At 35.3% G+C, this 20,247-nt stretch overlaps 2 protein-coding genes across 2 annotated transcripts; one reads left to right on the top strand and one right to left on the bottom strand.

Moving 5' to 3' along the window:
* The first annotated feature begins 6,535 nt into the window (after nt 1–6,535).
* LOC112505914 (probable protein ABIL5) lies at nt 6,536–8,124 on the top strand. Its single transcript, XM_025109953.1, has 8 exons — nt 6,536–6,619; nt 6,701–6,783; nt 6,931–7,078; nt 7,164–7,263; nt 7,384–7,420; nt 7,529–7,635; nt 7,887–7,945; nt 8,035–8,124. Exons 1-8 carry the CDS (start codon nt 6,536–6,538, stop codon nt 8,122–8,124), a joined length of 708 nt encoding a protein of 235 aa, XP_024965721.1.
* Nucleotides 8,125–8,857: 733 nt separating this feature from the next.
* LOC112505915 (subtilisin-like protease SBT6.1) lies at nt 8,858–17,875 on the bottom strand. Its single transcript, XM_025109954.1, has 10 exons — nt 17,249–17,875; nt 15,060–15,188; nt 14,806–14,958; nt 13,998–14,114; nt 11,960–12,144; nt 11,471–11,734; nt 10,192–11,236; nt 9,609–10,106; nt 9,007–9,058; nt 8,858–8,937 (listed from the first exon to the last, which is right to left on the bottom strand). Exons 1-10 carry the CDS (start codon nt 17,873–17,875, stop codon nt 8,858–8,860), a joined length of 3,150 nt encoding a protein of 1,049 aa, XP_024965722.1.
* Between the last annotated feature and the right edge of the window lie 2,372 nt (nt 17,876–20,247).

The raw sequence follows: 20,247 nt of genomic DNA on the forward strand, positions 1-20,247 counted from the left end.
ATTAAATATGGAAGTTATTAATAAATCTTAATTAAGGAAACATAATAAAAGAAATTATATAAATGGTAACATTTAAATATTTAATTATATTAAAATATTAAAAATTTGGATTTCATATATTGTCATGAGTTATAATCCGGAAACATGTATTGATGAAACAATTGCATTATAGAATGAAATCATCAAAACGTAGATGAATAAAAAAAAAATCCACAAAATGAAACAGGTTTCATGAACGTGAAACCGGTTCATGTTGCAAAAAAATTAGGTGAACCGAAACATTTTTATGGTGAACCCGTTGCATTGATGGTGTAGTTAACCTTTTTTTATGAGAAACAAAATGAAACCGGTACATTTTGAAAAAAATTATGAAAAGGAAAATGAAACAGGTTTCATGAACGTGAAACCGGTTCATGTTGCAAATAAATTAGGTGAACCAAAACATTTTTATGGTGAAACCGTTGCATTGATGGTGTAGTTGATCCATTTTGTTGATGAAAAAGAAAATGAAACCAATGTATTTTGAAAATAAATTATGAAAAGGAAAATGAAACATGTTTCATGAACGTGAAATCGGGTCTTGTTGCAAATAAATTATATGAACCGAAACATTTTCATGGTGAAACCAATTTCGTTCATATAATGTAATTCAAAATTTAAAACGATTCACTCCATATAATTGAATATGGTGTGTTATATTCATTTTTATTTTTTGATATGTTTTATTGATGGATGTGATTTAAAGTTAAAAATAATATATTGCTTTAAAAAATGAAAATAGTGTCATTAATATCGAGAATGATATTACCAAATGTTAAATTTTGTTTACCATTTTTGCCCTTACTGTTGAAATAAAATAAAATTTTAATATATATATTTTTTTAATTTCCTAAAATAAAGTAAACTAATGTTGGTCATTGATCAAGAAAATGGATGGATGAGATTAGTTTACACGGTTTACACAAATGGGACAGGTTTTTATTTGAATGCTCCTCTATATACACGCACACATATAGAGGAGCGATCAAATGCAAATCACCAATTTGTACAAACCATGCAAACCTAATTCAATCAATCATAATTTTTCATTTTGTTCATTTTTTTGTAATTATGAGAGGTTGATTAATCATTTTTATTGTGGAACGTGTTAATCATGGATATTATCTTCATTATTTTAATTTTAGAGAAATACATGAAACAATTTCATTAAGTGTTATATGAAATAATTTCATAACCATATATGAAACAACTTTATTAAAAAAAGTATTATATGAAACAATTTCACAAGATTAAACAATTTCATGAAAAAATTTCATAAGATTAAATAATGAAATTGACGGATGAGGGTGGTTTGCATGGTTTTTAGAAATTGTGTGGTTTGCATTTGATCGCTCATCTCTCTCTCTATATATATATATATATATGTGTGTGTGTGTATATATGTATATATATATAGAGCTATGATCATTGGTTAACCATGAAAATATATTAACTATACAAACCATTTAGACTAATTACAAACCTTTGTTAGATTAGGTTCTTCTATCATCATACAATTAATATTGAGGATGCAATGGTAATATTCTTTTTTTTTGTCTTAACTTCATATTTATATAATGTGCGGTTACAAAAACATCAATCCCATGACTATAGCTAAAATAATATGTTTTTTTTTTTTCAAATTACAGACTACTTGTTATTTTAATATTATAAGAAACTTGGATATTCTATCTTCAACATATATGTAGTCACCAATGTTCATATGGTGTATATTGTTCACACGTGTTCATAAATTATTATCTATATACATCTAAGATTTGGCCACTATGTGTTCATAAGTGGAACACTTTGATCATATATTATTGTGTTCACATTTAAAAGCCAATTACTTTAGTGTTCGTAAGTTTTAATAGGTGCAAATGAGTGTTCATAAGTATTTTCGTATGTTCATATGTGAAAGTCACGAACTAAGATTAGTTAATAAGTTACATATATGTTCATTTGTATTTATAAGTGTTCATAATGCAACACAGATGATTCTACGAATTATAAAAGAAATGAGCAATTACCGATTTGTAACCGATGTAATTAATTAATTATCGATTTGGACATCTCTCCCAAAATGCCCCTATTCACTTATGTTTTGATATCTTCATTTTTAATTAATTACAAATATGGCACAATTGATCTCATCTGTTTTAAGAATCAAGGGCCAAGATTGGTTCACAAAGTTAACACTAATTATTGGGTTAACAAAAGAACCTGCCCCTATATAGATGTATATATATGTATATGTATATATAGGGGGTGAGTTCATTTGTTAGCCCAATATATGGTGTTAACTTTGTGAATCAATCTCATCCATTGATCTTTAAAATTTGTGGCTGAGATTATTCATGACATAAGATGTAAATAATTGAAAATTAAAAGTATTAAGCTCTCAATACAAGTCGTTAGTCCCGTTAGGTTCCATCGTAAAAAAGAATGCTAGATTTGTGATTTTCAGTTTTTGGAAGTCCAAACAACTTCCCATGCGGCCAAAACCGCATGAAAAGTCACCCAAGCCTTTGGGTCGCAAAACGGTCAGGGCACTATTGGGGAACGATTGAGTTTGTGGCCCACGACTTAGGTCACAGGAAAGGTCGTGGGAAGCCTCTACAACATCTTTTAAGCCCTATTTTTAGGGTTTTCCCCAATTTCTGCCTCCATCTTCCCTCCCCTATCTATCTCTTGTATATTTTGGCACTTTTAGGGCATAGTTTGAGGGGTTATGGTGCAAATGGAAGGTTCATCTTGGAGATTGTAGGAGTAAACTTTTGGGTGTTTTGAGTAATATTTGGGGGGTTTTGTCAAGTTGAAGTTTGTAACCATATTTGTTGCATTTTTAGTGTCGGTTGTAACCTAGATAAGGTTTCTGGAGATGTTCTTATGGATTTCAAGTCTCCATTTATGAAGCTAAAACTTTGGGTTCGGAAACTAGGTTTAATCCAATCTAGCAAAATGAGTTCCAAATTAGTTTGTCAAAACATTATACACGTAAAAGAATGTCTTTCTTTGGTGTTCATTTGCCTTTATGAAGGTTTACATGTCTAATTGGTTATTTAACCAACCATTTGAGCATTGGGTCTTGTATTGGATAAATGTTTGGAAAAATGCGTATCACTTGGTTTATTTGACAACCTTAAGTTATAAACGGGATTTATGGTTATTTATTGAGTTTGGGCTACAAAGCAAAGTTAGTGTGAAGTCTACAACTAATTGGTTAGTTATTTGACCCTTTTGGCAATTTACGTATATATTGGTATCAACGTGCAAAAATACATACTTGGAAGTACTTAGATTTTTAAGAAGTAAATCCCATATATTCGAGTCTTTTGTTGATTTACAACCATTTAAATTGTGGTGATTTGAATTAGTCCAACTTTTAGGCTGTCTGTTGTTTACTTGAATAAATAATGCGAATAACTGAATTTATGTGGCTTTTTGAGATGCAAATCACGAGAATATGATTTTGTGATTTTTTTTATAGATTATGATGGCTATCGAGCACAATTACTCATTCCCATTAATATAAGTGTTTAAAGATTGAGGAAACGTGTCTTTAGTTAACTCCTATTGATTGTTATTGATGTGGTTTATAAGTTGTGAATTTCGGTTAATTGAACCTTGTTTAATTGAGCTTGGAAATATGTCAAACTCCACTAGTTGAACAATTATATCTGAACGTCAAAGTGTATATGTTGCATAATTACTTGGGGTTTTGCCCAACTTTCGATTGTTCATTATTACTTGGACATTTAAAGCACATGTTTGAATAATTACTTGGAAACACATGTCATTTGGACTTAATTGTTCTACTAAGTTTAAATCATGAAAATATTGATTTTATTGATTTGAATCCATGTACACGAGGATTGATTATTTGATCAAGAGAGAATACTTGATGTTCTCTTTAAATCACTGGTTTGAATGAAGTGAGGAGTTTTGATGTTCTCATCTTGAAACATTTGATTATGTCAAGAGACGAATTTTGATGTTCTCGTCTTGAAGGCATTGTGTTCAATCAAGTGAGAAGTTTTGATATTCTCAACTTGGGCTCTTTGGTTATGGCAAGTGAGGAGTTTTGATATTCTCACTTGGATTCTTGGTTTGAATCAAATGAGGAGTTTTGATGTTATCATCGTGAAACCTTGAAGAGTAAGCACTAACGTCGTTTCATGACCTTGACGTGAAACTTACAACGCTGATACGTGACTTACTTTGTGTTCCATCACATTATTTACTGGAAACAAATCTCCCTATCACCAGAAGATGTTATTTGGTATTTTAAAAATGGTGTAATTTGGAAAGATGTTGTCTTGAAATGTTTGAACTTACTAGGTTTGAAGCCTCACATTTTTTTCTCGTAGACATGTGTACCCGATCCTTGTGGGTAGGGGTGCTCAAAAACCCGATCAATCCAAACCCAACCCAATGCGATATAACTCAACCCGAAGCAACCCAATTTCTAATCGAGTTGTAAAATTTTCAAACCGTAGGTATTTGGTTGATATTGAGTTACTATTATTTGAACCAAACCCAACCCGATGAACCTGATATCCTTTTATTTCTTGGATTTAATATGATTGTTGAGTTTATGTTAAATATACATTAGACAATTACACTATCACGTACGCTCTTCATATATACATGTTTCCAATCTATTCTCCATCTCCATATATACATGTTTCCAATCTATTCTCCATCTCCATATCACTCATTCGTATATATGTTCAGTAACATGAACATATATATGTAAATTGAAAAAATTAATTGAATGTGATATATGTAAGAAGTATGGATAAAATGTATCAAATGATTGATGATGAAAAAGAAATTATGAATAGACAAATAACATATTTAAGATTAGAAAAATATTTTGATGCACCAAAGTATCAACCCGACTAACCCGATAACCCGTACGGTTTGAGTTCGGTTGTGTTAAGATTTTTCAAACCGCAAGCATTAGGTTGAGTTGTTCAAATGTCTTCAACCCAATCAACCCAACCCATGAGCGTCCCTACTTGTGGGAGTGGGTGCGGTATTAGTAAAAAAATCGAGTTCTAGTTAGAGGCCCATAAAGAACTTAGCTTTTTAGAGTATTTTCCTAACCATTATTTTAAGAGGTATATAAAATTAGTCGAGTTGTTTGTAGCGGAATGATGTCCCCACGAATATAAAAGGAAAAAAAATTCACATATTTCCACATGGTTGTTTTGATTTTTAATTTTTTAAATACATATATAGAATTTTAAAGAAAAAGCATTGATCCACGTGGTTAGCACCAGGAACTCCAATTAATTAATTTTCCATTTAAATTGAAACAAATACAAATTTAAACTCCAATTTTCAGATCTAATAGTAATAAATAAATTAATAAAGACGTGATTTTCTTGCATCTTTGCATATAAATTTATCTCGCTTAAGGTGTCGTTTATCAAACACTTATTCAGTAAGCATTTATTGGTAAAATTCAATACTATTATTTATTTAACAGGTAAGATTTTAGTCAACAAAAATGGCTTCTATGGAACAATTTATCGGTAAGAGCTGACCGTGGTAAGAGTCATTGTTCTCACTTACCGGGTAAGACTCACAGTCTTTGCTTCGTTCTTACCAAGTAGAATTTTTGATCCTTACCATATTCATCAGGTTATATAATTTGGTAAATGCTTACCCAAATAAGCATTTTGCAAACCACCCCTAAGATTAACATTTACTAACTACCATGATTACCACATTTTTAATTTAAATTATTCTTAAAAGTAATGTTATAGAATATTTCCCCTTTTTTCTTTGACCAGACGTCTCTGGGCTAATTTGTTCACGTCTTGACTAATCCCAGAAGCCTTAAACAGCAACCAGAGAAATATCCAGTGATTTTATAGGATTCGGGTAAACTCATCTCCAAAAGGTGATCTTGTTACCCATTTAAATTTGTTTTATGTAAGTGCATATAAAAGTACAATTAAACCCTTCAGATAAAAAATATATATATATTAGAAAATACAAAGAACATCAACCAGAAAACCAAAAATGTACCTTCGAGTCCCTCAAAACAGTGCAATTCGACTAAAAAAATAACAGACGACTTTACGAGTCTTTGATCCACCTTAAAGATCTTGATTCAACCGTTACGTATCCCAAGATAAGATATAAAGGTATCTACAAGTAAAAGGACCAGAAATGACAATTAGAAATCTTGACTCCAAGGTGTCAGGGGCTCAACTTAACCGACAAACCGACTCACAATTTCTTTATTCAATAAAAAGAGGGGAGATCTGGGAATAACACAAAAGATCACGGGCACCAAATGAAAATAACAGAAACTTAATATTTTTGCCCATTTCCCATGCTTATTATTCTCTTCACTGCTGACACCAGAATCTTTCTTTATAAACACACACATACCCAGGTGTTTTTGTGTGTGTTTCTTCTCTCTGCATGTTTACCATTCACAAAATAAAATAAGAAAGCAGCTTTCAGTTGAAAGAAGATGAAGACCTCAAATTCATCTCAAGATCATAAACAGCCACAAACAGAAACAGAAAATGACAACAATTTCAACAAATCTCTTCAAGTATGTAACAAATCTCTTCATAATTTGATTGCTGTTACCTGTTTATCTTGTTTTCAATTTTTGATTCCTTTTTTGTTGCAGGATCTAAAGGATTTGTGCTCACAGCTTCATTTTGCAGCAGATTCCTATCAATCCACTTTCTTGAATTCTAACCAAAAGCAACTGTGAGTAATTAGACTCCATTTATTACTTCATGGCTCAAACTTAAGATAATTCTGGTAAAAATTTAAGAAAAGTAGACATAAAAATCTATATGAGAATTTGAAACCCGTTATTCAAATCCTCAAAACTCGATCTTGTGGCATTTGCAGAGTTGTAAAGAACACGAAGGAGTACGTACGTAATGCTCTGGTGACGATGGTGGATCATCTAGGATCTGTTTCAGCTAATCTTGATCAGCATTTGTCTAAAGCTGGTTCAATCTATCAAACACAAGTCAAAATCAATTTTCTGAATCAAGTACTGGGTTGTGTAAATTACATTTTTTTAAATACATGTTTTTTTATATGTTTAAATTCAATTTAAATTTTCATATACCAAATAGAAATTGCTGACCTGCCAAGACTATTCTCACAAGATTGCTGTAGCCAAAGTGTCCTGCAGGGAGGATTATCTGAAATATAACTCTCGCTATATAAAACCACGTAAGATTTTACCTTTTCTGTTTTTTGTGTTTTGTTTTCTTCTTCTTCTGCAAAGGTGTTCATCTTTTTACCTGCTAAGCTAAAGTTGATGACTTTTATGTGTGTCTTGTTCTGAATCAGCTGTCTCCAATGTTCTGAAACTGAATCAAAGCTTCAGGTATCAGTTTTGTTACGTTAGAAAAATGTTTTGGCTTTACTAACAAATTAAAGGATATGTATGTATCAGATTCCTGACATTCTATGTGTTTTTGCATGCAAAAACTAGGAATAGAGATGATGAATTTAAGGTAGATGAAGAAGTACCGCTTTTCTTGTATACTTGCAACCGTTACAAGCCATCGTTGCTGCTTGAGAGTTCAACGTCCGTTCCAGGTATCTACGAAACCTTAAACAAACCCATGTTTCTTTACGTCGTTAAGCTTGTGGACCCGAGCGCATCGATCATGCGAGAGGCAAATAAGGTAGGTAGCTTGGCTTGAGAGCCTAGTGCCCCACTAAGGAGCCCAATCCCACACTACTATAGTATGGAAACAACTTTTTTCCGCTCTGGGAGCGATTTCTTTATGTTAATGTTCTTATTCAGAATGTTCAATTGTCGTATTCTTTTTTGTTTCTTTTGTCAGTTTTGGCGGTTCGAGATAAGCTGTCTGTTCAGTCAAAGCCTCAATCTTTTCAGTTACTGGTGATTTATGTTTCCCTAACCTCTTTTAGGACATCATGAGAATCACGAAACAGATGAGTTACAGTTGAATTCTTTCCCATTTTTTGCAGAACAAGGGAAAGAGTAGACGGGGTATGTTGTTCACAAAGTCACGAAGAAATAACGAAATATTGTCAGTAGACGGTAGCCAAAGAATATGATTATTAACTTATCGTGTTGCAAGTTTTAGAATAAGGTAACATGTTTTTGAGCATAAAACAAGTTTTTATGATCTTCATGAATAGAATGCATTCTAAACTCTACTCTGAAATGTGTTAAACTCAAGCACCTAACAAGTTAAACCAAGAAAAAGAAGATAGTTTTGTGCCCTTGTTAGTCAAGTGGCCGTGTGGCTCGGAAAGATCTTTTTTTAAGTATATAATATTTATATACGGCAAATAAAACATTTAAACTCACTCACACTCCTCACCTTTGGTGAGGTTTGAACCCTTGACCTCCTAGGAGGCCAAAGGCTCACATACCGCTAAGCCAAAGATCCTTTGGTCTCGGAAAGATCTTTCCATGACAAAGAGTAACCTTATCGGTTGTTTCAAAACATCAGTTGCTTAAAAAGCTGACCCATTAAATCCCATCCGAGAGTAGGATATTACCTCAATGTTTCCGTGAAGACCGCCAGCTTGTGCGAGAGAGTGCTTCAAAAAACAATCGTTCAATAACAAGAAATCAAATAATACAAAGAGGCAACTAGAAAAAAGGTTACTCAGAAAAAATCACTCCAAAATTTCATAATTCTTTCATCTATATATTTGCAATAATGTGGCTCATGTAAAACAAATCTTTTGCCAACAAGCTCTATGTTCATGAGTAAAAAAGAATCTCAGTGAAGAAATGCTGGTAGTTTATCCAATTTGTGTGTGCGCAGTCCCACATTGGTTAGAAATTAGTTATCGAGTGTTTCCTTCTTCGGCGCCTTCTCTGTCTGATTCTCCATAAACTAGTTAGGAGCAAAATCCCTGGAAAAACAAACAGTTAGGTTAACAGCAGCTGAAGCTCATCATTTCTCATAAATGAGGTTTACTCACCAGAAACAGCAATGACGCAAGGAACAAGCCAGTGACTTGGAAATACCATAGGCTGCAAATACAATCCATTTGTTCGGTTAGTATCCATTAGTTTTTCCCCCTTTCTGTTTGTGTTTCCGTTGGGTGGGTCACAAAACAAAAATAAAGAATAAAAAGAAGACGAATGGGGTTTTCAATGATGATTATAAGGACTTGGCAAATTACCAAATTTGGTGTTCTATGGTTTTGATATACATACTGGTAGGATTACTAAAACATAATTCAGCAGCTAGTATTCCCTCTGTTCCATGAGTATTGCAACATTTGACTGGGCATATAATTTTAATATTCTTAAATGTCTTCTTCATGGTATAAAATCCCCAGAGTAATGACAGAGCCCTGACAAAGGCATCCTAATAGATTCCTAACAAAAAGTTGGGCCTACAAGTTTAGTGCCCTGTGGATCACAACCAATAGCATGACGATGATTGATGGACAAATGGGTAATTCTAGACTGAAGAAGGAAATCTTGCAATTATAACCGGATTTCTTAGAATATAAATTGTTGCAGTTTTCATGAGATATAATTTCAGATTCATTTGAGCCAAGTTTGAGTTTCTTACCTCGTCTGTATACAGAAAGCCGAAGAATTTGTTGCCAGAAAAACTCTCCTTGTTCTTGTTGATGGGTTTGAAACCCTTTCGAACAAAGATATCAGCTGAAGAGTTTAGGCCACTACCCAAATCAATAGCATGATGCCCTGGCAATCTATGGTTCCTTCCTCTGACCTGCAAGCCATACCCCTTTGTCCCCCATACATCAAACCTGGAGTCTTTCTGACAAATCAATTCATTTCCAATTACTGCAGAATATGCTGAGAAATTAAAATCGGTTCGACGAGTGGGCAACTGGTTGTCATTCTGATGCAATGGCTGTTTCTGTTTGACTGAATCTGAGAATAGCACAGGATCTTTGATATTTCTGCCAGTAAAATCTAACATTTTCTGCAGAAGCCAGTAACAATCGGTAACCATATGGCTGCTGTCCAAACAGTTGGAATCCCCATATACAGCAATTCGACCTTCTCCCACCTCCACTAGGCCAAGAATAGCTGAATCTGCCTGCTATACTTTGCATATACTATACTATAAGTTCATAAATCTAGCAGTAGTGTATCTGAAAGATAAAAAAGATGTGTTTCCATACCTTATCTCTGGGCCCATTTCCTGCTCTATCAAACAAAGGGAAGCTGTGTACATATCCACCTCTGGGAAATTTCACGATGTTAGACCCAGATGCATATCTGCTCCAATCATAGTTTAGTTTAAAGTCGCCATTCAGAATCCTATCTCCAAAAGCAATCCCATATGGGGCCAACAGATCATTCAATGCAGGGATATTCGCTCCACCAGTAACCGGAGTCCACCAGCTTCGCGTGTTGTCATCAAAAAATCTCATCTTTGCCATCGTGTTAACATTATACCAATCAGCAAATACCACCAAACTTAATCCACTAATTACGACATCATCCATCAGCTTTCGTATCTCCTCTTCAAAATATTCATCTTCAAGATCCACCAGCAAGAGTGTCCCATACTGGTAAGCATCGAAGCATGTCAGAGGTGAACCAAGTGTTTCTAAAAAATATCCAGCGTCTCTTAATGTATTGAACATAATATGGAAATTGGTGTGTAGATGGTCACCATGCCAGTCAAGAATGTCATTATGAACTTGCAATGAGTCTCTTGGAACGTAACCGGGAGGGTATTTGATATTATGGAATTGATCCCATAAAACTCGCATTGATCTTGGAGGGGTGGGGACCACCTTTAATTTCAAGTGCAGCACACATGTACTCTGTCGAACGGTCTTCTCCCCTAATGCAGGAGGGCTGTACACATTCACCACAACATCGCCCACAATCTCTCCAGAAAACTGAGTTCCTTCTTCCTTGATTTGCATGTGCAATGCAAGATACCCGGTCCATGGCCAAATAACATCCGAATAAGTGAAGTGAATACTAAGAAGATTACCTTCCTCATTTGATGGATGCCATGTTGGAGGGCCTTCAATGTAGCCAATAACACCCATCCCATTCAATATGGTAGTGTTAAAAAGAACAGGCATGGCACCCGCGTAGAGAGGCTGTTGGCAGAAAGGCCAGGAATAGGGGCAGTCTGCATAATCAAGAACACTAGGGAAGATGGTTGCTCGAGGCTTGTAGCTCTTCAGGATTTCATATGATTCTAACCTGGTTGGATATTCGAAGATTACAAGTCTCAACAAGATGATTTACTTCCAAAAATAAACTTGTTGCTATTCTCATGATACACCGATATGGGGTTGCCTATCAATTTCACTTGATTCAGGAAGAGGTTGATACGATTGTTTCTAGAATTTATATTAATGGGGCTCTTGAGTCCAAGAATATACTCTAGACAAAATAAATTGATCAACATAAAAGCAAAATAATAAATTAACTCACAAATTAACCCTGCCAGCACCCTGCTCATACATATTAGGACCAGAAAGCTTGACAGCGCCCTCAACCAAGGCTTGTTTCATGCTTGCTGGGTTCAAGATGTGCTTTCGTGCACTTTCAGGGATGACACTAACCAGGAGGCACACTACACCAGCAACCACAGGACTTGCCACACTAGTTCCTGATAGAGTTCTACAACCTGTTCCAATCTCGGATCCCTTGATGTCCCGTCCATAGGCAACAATGTCTGGTTTTACACGTCCATAGCTGCAAGGGTGAAAATTTGTGGCCACTAATATTAGAATTCTATCAGGTAGAAAAGCAGATGCAAGGTTAAAATGGAACTATTTGATACTTCCCTAAAAACTACCATAATTTCAAGGCATCAATTCCCTTGGCATGTTAAATAAATTTAAGGTGGTAGTTCAACAAGTAGTAGATCTGGATAACATAACTAAAAAACAAAAAGGATACTTTGAGCAGATGATTTACCCATGAGGGATCTCCCAAGTACTCATGCCACGGGATGAAAAGGAGGCAATGTTAGAATTGTAATCTATACCACCAACGCCAATAACATCACTTTGATCAGCTGGATTGTTTAGAGTACCATAAAATGGCCCATCATTTCCGATTGCAGAGACCATTATAATATTGCTTGCTGTCAATTCCCACACCTGAAAATTATTTCGGGGATATGGGTGGATACATACATCAATACACTGACTATCAAAGACGACAACATAACAACAAACCTTAACAACGTCCCATTTACATTCTGAAACAAAAAAGAAAGACATTTGCTGACACAAGTATCCAACATCAGGAAAGTAGGATTCTGGAAGATGGTATGATAAGAATCCGTCTACAGGAAAGTAACATCTCATCTACACAAAGGGAAAGAAGGTGTATGGGGTAGATGAAGATGGGAACCCACTCATGGCAAAAACGAGGGGAATGATTTAGATAAACCTGAAGTGAGGGAGCTGCTGCCATTCTCCGGCAACCTTGAGTGATTTATATGCGATTTTGGGCCGGACATTGCTGAGTTTTCATTGGCTGCAATTAGTAAATCTGGTGAAAACGAATCTATTCTCATTGGGGAATCTAGGTTTTTTCTCATGGTTATTGAGAGCTTCTTCAGCCAATGCTGACAACTCCTAGGTGGATTGTTCCTAATGGAGTTGGTGTATCGAGTATTTGTGTTGAGGTAGTTGCTCATTATGAACCTGCCACCCTAACAGCAACTGCAACCATTTGTCCTGCTCTTTTACTTCATCCTCTAACAACCATGGAGGAGCATATTAATGGAGGCCTTCCTGTTTTAGATCCTTATACTAGAAACTACCATAATTATCACCCTACTGTTAATCTGAGTGCCACACAAGGGCTTTTTTGAACTCTTAGAAGTACCGCCATGGATTCTAGATGCTTTTAATGTTCAGTCGGTAGACTTGCTTAGAGAAGCAGAAAACTATTCATCTGGGAGGAATTGGATGCGTTTGCACTTCTTGGGTGCAATTGGAACAAGAATGTCTATGAGCAGTGGTATTGCAGCACATTCGGTAGTCATTTTACTTATCCAGACATTCACACATCCTGCTTGGGTTTTCTTTCTTCTTAGACAAGTAGAAGAAATTGAAGTCCAACATGAACCTATGATTGGCTATGTTTCAGGCCATGTGAAGCATAGGCCTCAAGCTCACAAACAGAGTCAAATGCTAGTGGTTATGGCAACAGTCAAAGCTACTGCCAAGGTTCATAAAAAATTTGCTGCACCCCCTTTGCAACCTCCTCTTTTATCATGGGACCTATACATTATCTCCTCAAGGTTCGGGAATATTGTCTTCATGAAAGTATGAAGTACAACTTCATGGGGGTAAGGAATCAAGGGGTGAAGATAGTTTTCCTCATATGAGCAAGGATAGAGCAACATCGTCCAGAAAGCACGGGAACTTGGGGGCAAGAAGTAAAAAAAGCAAGGGCCCATTATAGTTTTCGGTTCATATATTATAGCAAGAGTTTGTACTTTTGGCAGTGAATTTCAGCTCTTTAGTTTGATGTCGGGAGAAAGTATTCATTCAAATTTGTAGGATGTACAGGATGTTGTAGAACCTAATAAGACAACTAAATCTTCCAAGGGGTTCCTGAATAGTTTGGAGTTTGTGTTTGGGATTCAGTTAATCGAATTGTTTTGTTTATTTACCAAGGAAAGGCAGACTGAGTGGGAGGAAGTAGCATAAAGTTGTATCATGCCTATATACAGGCGTCTTCTCATTAAGTACAAATAAGATAATATTGTTCTTCACATTGCATGAAGAGTGATACGTATGCACAACATCATGAAAGTTGTATTTAAATTTCAGCTTGAATGCTAATTAAGTCGACTACAAATGATACAGGCAGAGGCAGTATCCATGCAATATTCTGATAAGTTGTCCCCATCCTATACAAGAAGTAGCTTGGTGACCTTGCAACAAGTATACACAATATTAAGTTTATATGTGTTCCAAGGGATATAGCCACTCACCTTCTCGACAAACGGAATATCTAAGTAATCAGGACCACCAATGCTCAAATTCAAAACATCCATATTGGTCGCGATTGCATAATTGAATGCATCTAGAAACCACGATGTGTATGAAACCTGCAGTAAGCTGAATAAAAACTTATCACTCTTAACAAAGTCATGGAACTTGATTCAAAATTAGAAATAAAGCACATCCAGATAGATGTCATCATGTGCTATACTGCTATTTTAACTCAAAATTTCGTAATGACCTCAAAGCTTTCGTCCATTAAAAAAAAATAGCAGCTTGCCATCTTCCACATTAACCAGCATCAGTAATTCACACATTACCAAGTTTCTAAATGGCGTGAGGCATGGCGGCGAGGCCATGGCGTTTTTCAAGGAGTGAAGTATGGCAGCAATCTCTATATCATATATAATTATATGCATATAGACAAATGTTTTCTACTATTACTCAATGAGTCAATGATAATAAACAATTTAAATTAAGTTATGTATTAAAAACTAACAAATAAGACATTGAAAAGGTAAGAAAAATCAAATATCATGTTACAAGAATCGCACATTAGGTCATGGCATGCACAGGCTTAACGTGACGTGAGGCACAAAACTTGAACCACAGCGCACCATGGCGGCGAGCCTTTTTGAACAGTGCACATTACACAGAAAAGAAGGCTGCTAATATCTTCCGGATACAAGACTACACAAAGCTAAAATGCCTATTGCTTTGGAGAATTTAAAAGGCCGTAAGAGTGGCAACCCCAGCATTGGAGATAATTTTTTTGAGAAACTGTACTATATGCATTACCTGTGCATCGGTAAACACACGGAAAGCATAGATCTCCGTGTCTGGTGCAAAACCAAGACATTCTGCATCTTCCCCAGCAATGACTCCAGCAACAAATGTTCCATGTCCAAGATTGTCATTTAGTGAATCCTCATTGGTCCAATTTGTGCGTTCCTGAAATTGTGAAAAACAAAAAGATATTATATGCTAACAAAGAAAGTTACAAAGTCCACCAACTAATCACAGTTCCATTCAAGCAGTAATGCCAACAATACCTTGATATTCCGGAAATGAGGATGATCAGAACGAATTCCAGTATCAAATATAGCCATCTTTACTTTTGCCCCAGTGTACCCTTTTGACCAAAGTGCATCTGCTCCAAACAAGGACGTAACTTGAGATTTCTGCATGAAAAGTACAGAAATCACACCATGCATGCCATGAACAAGCTTGGATGAAAACCATTAAGAGAACTAATGCTTTCAAGCTGCAACGACAGTTAACAGATGTTGCCTTATTTTATATCTGTTGTTATGTTAAAAAGTGGGAATAACATACAACAGAAGCACCTCAAGAGGAGTTGCAAACAAATGCACATTAAACAATAGAAAGGAACAGCCTCCACAAGGGCCTATAAGAAAATGACAAGAAAAATGATACTAGGAATTATCCTCCTTAATTCCCATTGACCAGCTCTACTCAGCAACAAAGATAAAGAGGATATACCATCTGATATTTATAACAAAACCAAGTTCATAAGGTGACCATGCAAATAAAAAGGTTCCTACAAGACCTGGGATTGAAAGAGAAGGAATACATAGTGTATTGTGATCACGAGAATGTAATATATCTATGTAAGAATTTTGGCCTATCACAAGAGAGAACACATAAAAACAAGGTATCATTGTATCTGAGAAGCATTCAATGAAAAAAATGCCATGTTGAAATATTCATTTTGAAGAGAAAGTTTGTTTATATGTTGGCGACGCCTCTACCAAAGGGAAGCATGACGTGTGCAACGGAATTTCAGATTTGATGAAACCTCCCCTCGAGTCAAGACACCGAGAGATTTGTTTGGTTTTGGTCCCGTTTCAATTAAATCATTTGGGGCTGTTTGGCAGTTGTTGAATTGTTTGGTGCAGAATGATTAAGTGGTCACAATGATTAAGAGGCTCTCATGATATAGTGCAAAATGAAATATAATTGTTCGGTAATTGTTTACAATGAAATTAGGGTGCGGAATAGTTAAGGGAGACCCAGGATACAAAATCATTCAGAAGGTTTTAGAACCATTAAGAGACAGACTTTTTTTGGCCAAACAAGATTCACATCTTTACGATTCAGAGACTGCCTCTTAATTGAACTATTAAGAGGTAAACAAACAGCCTGTGAGGTGCATTTAGCTTCTCAGTAGGCAACCATGAGGTGCATTTAGCTTTGCAAAAAATTAAGCTACAATGCTATCTTCTTGGGCATAGCAACAGCTGATATAGCATATCACAAGAAGCAATATCATATTTGCAAGGGAAAAGAAAGATCAAAAGTACGAATAGGAGAAAGGCAGGAAACCCTGTTGAGGTGATCTTTATATTTGAGATTAGTGTATCTCGTCTGTGACCTTATGTTGGCTTGTGTACCCCAGTACAAGAGTGAGCCTACAGGTGTTACTGAATTGTCTATACTCAGTTTTAAAGAAAATGTTCAGTAATTGTGTATGGTATGCTGGTTTGTTGCATACCTGCTTTTTATGCAAGAACTTGGTGGATCACATTTGTTATAGTGGAAGTTTATCTGGACTAGGATTAGGTTTTTCCCGTTATGGGTTTTCAACATAAGAAAATTATGTGTGTTTGTGGTTTGATTGTTTATTTTTTTATTTAATTTGACATAAAATGGTAATAGATTGTTTTCGCCTGGGTGTAATGCTCTCTTTCCCAGCAGGTAATCACTACCATAATAGTCCATTTAACCTCATCAATATTCTCATTCGTTCAATCACTGTGCACATGCTCCAATATTTGTCTTCCTGATAGCAGATCTTTACTATCATCCTCTTCTTACTTCATCAACTGTAGTTAATAAGAAAATCACTATTTATTGCATACAAACACAAGCTTAATTGTCCGCTTTCTCTCAATCGTAGATCTTTAGGGCTTACCCATCACAAATACTTCCATGAAAGGTGTAAACTTCCCCATGTGTGACCCATGTAGTCTTTCTCCTGTCATGCTACACTCCATCTACTTTTATAACTTCATATTGGCATCATTTCCAATATACTCCAATTTGTTCACCAGAAAACCTTAGTCAAAAGTTACACATTTCATTTCACTTATCTTCCTCGAATTCCTTAGTCAATAACAGCAACACAGATTCAAAATTCTAATCTGCATTTGTTAGTTATACAAACAATGATTAAACTAACAACCAGCACCTGATTACATAAACGCTTTTTGGTATTTACCTGAGATAAAAGCTGTCGTGTCCACTCAATCGTCTGGTTACTAGTCACCGCTGCAGCTACGTATTCGTCACCATCAGTAAACGACATTGACGTAAAGATCTTCCCAGGCCGCTTCCTCCCGTCTACAAACGCCCCAACTCGTTCATACCTTCTCGTCTTCATTCCACCAAGCAAGTTTCTTAAACGATAACTGGAATCAACCCTAACATCTTTCACCATCTCCAGCCTCTCAAACTTGTTAATAACCGAATCAACCGCATCATCGTCGATCGCCACGACTCCAAAATCCGTCGGAAACTTAGAAGCAGGGTTGTTTCTGTCAATCCATTCCCAAGAACACGAGTCGTATGATGCTTTCTTAGCGTTTTGCTGAAGATACGTCTTGTGGTCTTCCGCTTTTCTGTATTGGATGAATCTAACAATGTAGTTGTTGCGAGTAAGGAGTGATTGTTGTAGTGATTGTGAAGATCTTGGGGGGTTATTGAAGCGGTAAAGGAAGATTGAGATGAACAGGAAGATGAGTGAGAGATTGAATTTGGGGGTAAGGATCTTGATCATGATGTTGCCGGAATTTGATTGATTTGGCGGGAAAGATACCTCATTGAAATTGATAGCGAATAACTTCATTGAAGATCAACAATCTGTAACTCCATGGAATTTCTTCAATGCCTGTAACTGTAAACGAAGACGATTGGTTTGAAAATTGGAATTTGTATCATATATAAGTATTTGGTCCAGGGGTGTTATAAAAACAGTTGAGCGGTATGATGGTTTGGTCGGGTTTGACAAATAGCAAAACTTCTGGAAATTTTTTTTTCTTTTTTTTCTTTTTTTATGGTTTGGACTAAATCGACCGTCAAATACATATATATATATATATATAGTATTATTTATGAAGTCGTAGATTTTGTTACTCAATACTTACAGTAGAGTTGTAACTAGGGGTGCTCAAAAACTCGACCAATCCGATCAACCCGATGAACCCAACCCAATCTAACGCAAAATAACTCAACCCGAAGCAACCCGATGTCTAGTTGAGTTGTAAAATTTTCAAACCGCAGGTATTGGGTTGATATTGGGTTACTATTATTTGAACCCAACCCAACCCTATGAACCCGATATCCTATTATTTATTGGATTTAATATGATTGTTGAATTTCTATTAATATGTGCATTAGACAATAATACTATCACGTACGYTCTTCATATACACATCTTTTCAATCTATTCATATCTCTATATAAACTCATTCGTATATATGTTCAGTAATTTTAAACATATATACGTAAATTGAGAAAATTAACTGAATGTGATATACTTAAGAAATATGTACAAGTTATATCAAATGGTTGATGTTGAAAATAAATTATAAGTAGAGAAATAACATATTCAAGGTTAAAAGAATATTTTAATATACCAAAATATCAACCCGACCAACCCGTATGGTTTGGGTTGGGTTGGGTTAATTATTTTCAAACCGCAAGCATTGGGTTGGGTTGATCAAATGTCTTCAATCAGATCAACCCAACCCATGAGCACCCCTACTTGTAACTTTGTTAATTTGTTTGTTTTCTATTATATATTATATATTTATTTGTTTGGACTTTGAATTGCTTGGATTTTAGACTCAAGAGCTGCTTAATTATTACATTTATTTGTTTGAATATTTTGTTTTGTAAAAATGGATATTTAATCTAAAATTCTAAATTATATATGTTTTTTAAGTTTAATATTTAAAGTCCATTAAAGGTCCAAACCGCCTAAACCGGTCAGACCTGTCCATTTTTTTGTGGTCTGGTTTGACCGGTCTGGGCACTTGATGTCAAACCGCTCGATTTGAAAATTTTATAAACCGTCATTGTGGTTTGGTTTGTGGTATGAGGAGTTAAACCACCTAAACCGGACCACGAACACCCCTAACTTGGTTAATCACTACAATATGAATGGTGATAGTTTTAATTGTCTTACATTATTAGAATATGTATATATAAATAAGATTAAATGATCAAATTTTATTAAATGAAGGGTAGATGGTATGTAAGGTTAGAGTTAAATATTCACCTCTTTATACAACATCACAACCGGTCTTCTATTTGACATCCGAATGCACGTACAACCCATGAAGTTCATCGTCATCTCTGAGTCCCCACGTTTCACCCTCTCCTAAATCGCCGATGTAGGGATCAGCACCACCTCCGTCCTTCTCTTCCTCGGTGCCACAGGCCTCATGTCCTTCCCCTACGATTCATCCCTCTTCCAATAGTCTGCAGCGTACAACTCTCTGAAGGCCTCTCGTTCGCCTTCCCCGCCATTAAATACGTTCGATATAATCAAGATTTCGCCGGAAACAAACAACGCGACCCAATCATGGCTAGGCTTCGACGAGCTTATTGCAACGCTTTCTTCAATCACATTCCTAATCATCACCATCGGCTCAAGAGACACCTATCAGAACACCGAACTAGTTGCCGGAAAACGACGGTTCAAATCGTAATTATATATATAGTTCATATGTGAATCATTCGGGTTCACATATATACATAAACTAGTGTTTGACATCGCGCGTTGCGCAATGACTATAATTTTTTTAAAATTATTTAAGTTAGTTAAATGAGTCGATGATCACGTTTATATACATGAAATTAATAATAATCAATAATTAAATTGATATATGAATCTATCTTATCATTATTGATTATTTTATATATATATATATATATATATTAATAAGTCTTATATATCAATCTTTTATTATATCAAACTTTGTAATTGATTCAAAATCATAAAAAAAATGTGAAAGTACTTATTTATAATGATGAGGTGTATTATGAGAATTGTTTTGTACATATCAATTTATCTCCTACATATATTGTCATTGAATATTTATATTCATCAAGCAAACATTGTGTTGTTACCTACTTTGATATAATTGTTGAATATTTTTATAATTTGCTCATATTAGTCATAATATACTCATTTGCATCATTGACCAAAAACCT

This window comes from Cynara cardunculus, assembly GCF_001531365.2.
Source record: "Cynara cardunculus var. scolymus isolate 2C chromosome LG 2, CcrdV1, whole genome shotgun sequence".
NCBI classification, from domain to species: Eukaryota; Viridiplantae; Streptophyta; class Magnoliopsida; order Asterales; family Asteraceae; genus Cynara; species Cynara cardunculus.